Source organism: Eriocheir sinensis, chromosome 14 (assembly GCF_024679095.1).
Source record: "Eriocheir sinensis breed Jianghai 21 chromosome 14, ASM2467909v1, whole genome shotgun sequence".
Lineage (NCBI taxonomy): Eukaryota > Metazoa > Arthropoda > Malacostraca > Decapoda > Varunidae > Eriocheir > Eriocheir sinensis.
This window is the reverse complement of record NC_066522.1, coordinates 11706753-11712752: the sequence shown is the minus strand read 5'-3', so window position 1 is coordinate 11712752 and position 6000 is coordinate 11706753. Positions and strand designations below refer to the sequence as shown.

The window sequence follows — 6000 nt, the reverse complement described above, 5'->3', positions numbered from 1 at the left end:
TGTGATTATACAAATAAGGATACATGTGTAAGTAGCACCAGGAAACTAAAAAGATACAATGGTAGGGGACAAGTGCTAAAAAAATAAAGGCCTTGATATAGTCAAGGGAGCAGACATAAGGGACTGTACATATGGACTACAATCTAGGGGCAACTATATTTCATCGACCTTCTACAAGGTTCGAGCGCCCTGTCATCTACATCCACGCCATAAACCCCACCAAGAGCAGCAAGCTCATCACCACCGCCACCAGAAGGACGGCGATGATGAATCCCTTTCGTGCGTCGTTGGCAGAGGCGCCAGGGCGGGATGGGCGGGGCGCCGGGTGTGTGTCAGGGAGGGGCCGAGGGTGAGGGAACGGGTGGCGGGCGCATGAAGGAGACCACAAAATATATAGTAATTAGGTCTGCGTGAGTTTACCGTTAACCCTCCCATAGATTAGCTGTGAAATATAGCTAAAAATTTCGTCAAGGCGGCTTAAATAGAGGAGGACGTCTTGTGAGGGGTATAGTTTTGCAATTATTATATCCTTCGAGTGTGAAGGCGCAGTGCGTGGCGTGAGTGGACAGTGAAGCCTTGTTGTGGAGAGGAGTTGCCGGAGTGTGATTCATTTGTGAGAGATTACATCATGTTGCGCTGTGCTTTGCCTGCCCAAACTGTTTTGTTCGTCATTCATCATATTGACACGAGAGAGAGAGAGAGAGAGAGAGAGAGATCTAAGCATGTTACTGTTATCATGAAGAAACCTAGCTGCGGTGGAAAGTTACAAGTTGTTAAATATGTGGTAATGAACAACATTATGGGCATCTCATCGCTATGGTATTTACCATTCAAGGCAAATGAAGTAAACAACCAAACAGCAGAGAATGATGGATGAATGAGGTCACGGGGAAAGGAGGGGACTCAGGGGAGGGGTGGGCGGACCGCGAGGAGTTGAGTACTCTAGTCTAGGGGGATGAATGACAGCGGGGCGGGCTTAGGGAAGGCGGGCGGAGACGTCGAGGGAATGACCGTGGGGAGGGCCAGTGGCGGGCGAGGCGTGGCGCCGTGGGGCACCGCCGCTGAATACATGTCACGAGTTTCTCGACCACTGGGCGGGTCATTCATTGGTCCGTGTGTGCTGAGTGAGCGCATGGAGGGGAGGGCGAGGCAGCAATAGAGCGTGCATGGCACACCAGAGGCAGCATGCAAGCACTCGAGAGGTGGAGGGGTGGAAGGGCTTGCGGGGGGCGTGCATGGCTGGGCGCGGCGGTGGACTGGACGCACCTGCGTGACTCACCACTCCCGCACCCGCGTCATCAATATATATGTGTGTGTGTGTGTGTGTGTGTGTGTGTGTGTGTGTGTGCATAATATATATATATATATATATATATATATATATATATATATATAGAGAGAGAGAGAGAGAGAGAGAGAGAGAGAGAGAGAGAGAGAGAGAGATGCATACATACATACATACATACATGCATGGATACGTTTGAATGGCACCAATCACATTGGCGGTGGGTGCTATAAAAGCAGGCGTTCAACAAGCCTTCCCGCGAGCATACAGTCAATTGCATGGCATGAAGCCTATCCAGTTCCTAATTTTGTTGTAACGAATCGCTGGAAAGGAAATGCCGGGCAAGTGAATGCTGCGCCTCAGGATCCCACTGACCTTTTTGTGGTGAGTCACCAGGAGGCACGGGGAGCCCTGGGCCGGTGGGGCGGGGAGGGGGAGGGGCGAGACTCCTGGCCGGCGCGCCACGCACTGGAGAGGATGGGAGGATCCTGCGAGGCGAGGCGGGTGAGGAGCCCCGACATAAAGATGACGCAAACACCAGTCAGTCCTCGCCTCGTAAGACTCGCGGCTCGTGAAAAGATCTGCTGGTGTTGCTCAGGCAAGGACCATACGGATACTCGAGTGTTATAGCCTCTTATCTCAGTGATTGGGAAACATTCTTGATACAAGTTCGATGGCTTCCTATACTCGTTTGTGCATATTTGTATTTCGCATGACTTAAATACTTGAGCTTTTGTTAATAATAGCTAAATGGACACACGTTCGACTCCCTCACCATAATAATTATTCTCGACTAATACAGTTCGGATAGTATATTTTCCGGTTTGGGGAAACTCGAGCTATAACGGAAACGCGTCGGTATTTTTAGAATGTGAATCATCCTCCTTTGGTGCCGAATGGCACTACTATAAGGTTAATGGTATACATATTTCTCTTCTCTTTGTTCTCTGATCCGTGACCTGCAAATTAATAATAGCAACTGAAACAGCGAGCGAGCCCTGTTGCCACCCCAGCTCAGCAGGATATTCTTTAGCGTTACGTACACCACTGGCCGTGTTTGAGCATGACGTCACGAAATGAGTATTTTCATTGGTCAGTGAGTCTCTCTCTCTCTCTCTCTCTCTCTCTCTCTCTCTCTCTCTCTCTCTCTCTCCAGTTTATAATATACCAAATAATAAATAATAAATAATAGTGTACGTAAGGCATTATCCGGTAGACAGGGTGGCTCCAGCAGCCACTAAGTTATTGGAGCAAGAGTGTTATTGAAGCACAGTGCTGAGGGCGGCTTTGATAGCGCTGGGTTAGCCTATATTTGCATAGGGCTGTTGCCATTCACCCCGACGCTGGGATGATTTTTACATCGACTTATCAACTTATCACGGTCGCCCATCTATTTGGAAATGTGACTTATTTCCACGTGATTGTGTTACGTATCCATGAAAACTCAGCTATCGCATTTTTACACCACCAACATGAAGTAATATATTGAGCAAGGTTTTAGTTTTTACACTGATATTTCGTTTTCCTGTTTCAAGACGGCTGTTTATAGATGCTTCCAAACGAAATATAGTGATTATCATTATCATTATCGTTAATATTATCACTACAATAGTTACTCATTAATGTGTATTGTGTTTTTTTCATAGTTATAGTGTGGGATAAGCGAGCAAGTATTATCTCGAGTATCGCCTCTCCCCCGAGCTCAAAGGATCAAAATTATGCAGAGACATAGCAATGTGGCGCCCAGAAAACCATCTTAGACAATTATTCTGCCTTCGGGGGGGTTAAAATACGCGGATTAATGAATTAAAGCAGCGAATTAAACATTTTAAAGTAGCCTCGATAGTAAGTTGTCTCTCGGCGAGGCTTGTGGGTAGTGACGTCACGTGCATTCCTCCCGAGAGTTGCCAGACGAACATTAACTCTTCCCAGCACACTTTTATTTTACATTATTCCACGGCTTTCACGGCCTCGCACCACCTCTCAGAAATCAAAATCCACTAAAATGACCTCTTAGTGGATTAAATTTGCTGTTCAGAGGTCTAAATAGGGATAGGAGCACTACTGAGGAAGGGAAATAAGCCGGACAGTGGCAACCAATCCTTCCCCAGCCCAAAGGTGTGGCCCAGCAGCCATATTGACCCGCCCCGACTCTCCCAGGTATCTCCCCAATTCCTGCCTTTTGCACACGATTAAGGACGTCGAGCAATGCACTAGAAAGGTGTAGGAAGGTCTTCGAGTGGGTAACGCGGGTGTCATGGGTGTGAGGGGGACAGGAGAGGCAGGAGAAGGCTAGACTCTGCCCTGGTCCAGCCCACTCCTCGTCTCCGTCAGGGCTATTAAGGCGTATTAGACCAGTTCATTCATGGCTTAGAGAGGCGCTGAGGTGGGTGCTGTGCGTGCCATGGCCGGTGCTAGTGTTGAAGTGGGGAATGAAGGACAGGAGTGGCGTATGTGTGGTGCAGCAGCGGTTTTAACTGTTAGGAACCACCGGTCTTGTGTGTTTTTCCGTTATGGGGGTGTTGTGAACGTTGTGGGAGTGGGGGTCAGTGTGTAGTGGAGTGCCCCGTGGTGGTGAATATTGACGGGGAGGTTCGTGTGTGGTGCCTATGGTGATTGTGTGCATGGTGGGGAGGGGGGCGCGGCCTCTTGTCATCCTCATATCAGTCATGCAATAGGAAAAGAGAACGAATAGTATTTTTTTTTACGGACATTCCTGCCAGTGTTTTATCTCCCACTCCACTAACAGCAGTCACAGCCACAGCAAGCTCTCTGGGTCGTGGGAGTGCTGGGTGTTACGTCTCTTAGCCAGTGAAGTGTTATAGAGGTACCCTACATCCCGTATTACATTATATTCACCCCACTCTCCCCCCACATTATAGTTATACCCGTAAGTGACCTGAATGGACGGCTAAAACAAGTTGTAAATGTGGTGGTAGTTTTACGTTCACCCTTATTTTCCTGCTCGTAAATATTTCACAGACGAATTCCTGTTTTTCACGCGTGTATAACCCCATCAAAGCTACACCCATGGCCGGCTTATATGGAAAAGGAGCAGTTTGTGTGTATTATTAAAGTGTCAAGTGAGTGCAGTGAGGCCGAGCTGGCGGCTGCCTCGCCTCGCCCACTCCCGTGATAACTGTTATCTAGGACAGCTCACTCACTCCTCTAGTCACTCGCCCGCCCCGTGTTATGCTGTAATTAGGACTCCCTGCTCTCAGGACTCTCACATCGCCTTGATAAAGTACTGTTGAGAGTGCCAGATGAGGACTAGTGCAAGTACCTATGGTCTAGGCTGGCTGTTCCCTCGTCTCATGAGGTCTACTACTAGCTAGCCTGTCCTCAGCTCAGCCCCTGTTCAGTGTGCCCCCTTGTGTGGTTTAGGTGTGAGAGGTCATATGTGTAGCTCCTTGTATGTCTTCCAAATATTTGTGGCCAATCAAGGTTCAGACTTTCAACTTAGTTTGGCTTAGTGCTCTAAGTGAACTGTGTTCTAAGGGGTAACATTTGTTCTAGTATGACATTTGATTTGCCTAGTTTTCTTTAAAATGTAAACATTTACAGCTAATGCAAGGAATTATATTACTGTGGCATTTTCACATTATGGATGTGCTATTTAAAATAACCAACAGGTATAGTTTACTGGACTGTGGCTGGCCAGTGTTCACAGTGTATCAAGTGCCTTGAGCAAAATTTCTTAAAATATCACAAAATATTACTGCTTCCAATCTTTGTTTTTACTTGTGGAAACAGGATACATATCTGACCATAAAGTTTAGTTTAATCCCTTTTCAATACTAAGCACCGGACAGCTGTTACAACAATAGAGAATTGAGGAATTACCTTAGTGACTGTTGGAGGTTTCAAATGAATGGAAACCATACATGCTTGGTCAGAGGGTTTCATTATGTAATGTTATCAAGTAAGTGCATGTGGGGTGGTTTGCAAGGATTCCTTTGGCTTCCCTTTAGCCAGTGAAGCCTTACAACATGGTGTGTTGGATCCAGATTGGCAGGGGGCTACAGTGTCATTGTCTCAGTTTGTAGGTTACTGGGGTTCGGTATAGCAGCTATAGCTTGTGCCTCTGCGGTTGATTGCTCGTGTAAGGGAAGGTGTTTGTCATGTATTTGTCTCCTGGATCTATCAATATTGCATTTTCAATATGGAAGATCTTTGCCCCATGAATGAGTGGGAGACCAGGAAAATATTCTTTGAATGCATTTTACATTTGTTTAAAAATAAACCTTTTTAAATTTATATTACATGTGTATACTAAACTCAATCTCTTTTTCAGAATTCATGGCTGCCATCAGGAAAAAGTTAGTTATAGTAGGGGATGGAGCCTGTGGTAAAACATGTCTCCTCATAGTATTCTCCAAGGACCAGTTCCCCGAGGTCTACGTGCCCACAGTCTTTGAGAACTATGTAGCCGACATAGAGGTAGACGGGAAACAGGTATGAATACTGTCCTTTGTTACCTTACTAAACTGTTATGAACACTTACACAGAGTTCAGTGCATGCATCAGGGAAGTCATCATAATACACAAGTATTTACATCCTGGATTGATGAGGGTGGCAGTTGTGGATTTTGTATTCAGTTAAAGATCAGAGTGGACAAGTTAATCTTATTCCATCATAGCTAATTTATACAATTTGACATTGATTAACTGCCACCACACTACAGGGCAACCAATTCTTAAAGATTTAGTAAACA

General features: G+C 46.2%; 2 protein-coding genes across 3 annotated transcripts in view; one reads left to right on the top strand and one right to left on the bottom strand.

Annotated features, from left to right (window-relative positions):
• The window catches only part of LOC126998455 (F-actin-capping protein subunit alpha-like), a 52940-nt gene extending 51193 nt beyond the window's left edge, over positions 1 to 1747 (bottom strand). Inside the window, exon 1 of the mRNA XM_050860159.1 lies at positions 1661 to 1747. The gene's annotated coding sequence lies outside the window, so the exon portion shown is untranslated. The remainder of the gene's footprint in view (positions 1 to 1660) is intronic.
• The window catches only part of LOC126998456 (ras-like GTP-binding protein RHO), a 43818-nt gene that overhangs the window by 30774 nt on the left and 7044 nt on the right, over positions 1 to 6000 (top strand). Inside the window, exons 1-2 of one of the 2 annotated variants that reach the window (XM_050860161.1) lie at positions 1720 to 1883; positions 5580 to 5740. In XM_050860161.1, the coding sequence (XP_050716118.1) occupies positions 1763 to 1883; positions 5580 to 5740 (282 nt within the window). In that variant the 5' untranslated portion in view covers positions 1720 to 1762. Of the gene's footprint in view, positions 1 to 1719; positions 1884 to 5579; positions 5741 to 6000 lie in introns of those variants that run through there. The other variant, XM_050860160.1, reaches the window with a different exon arrangement.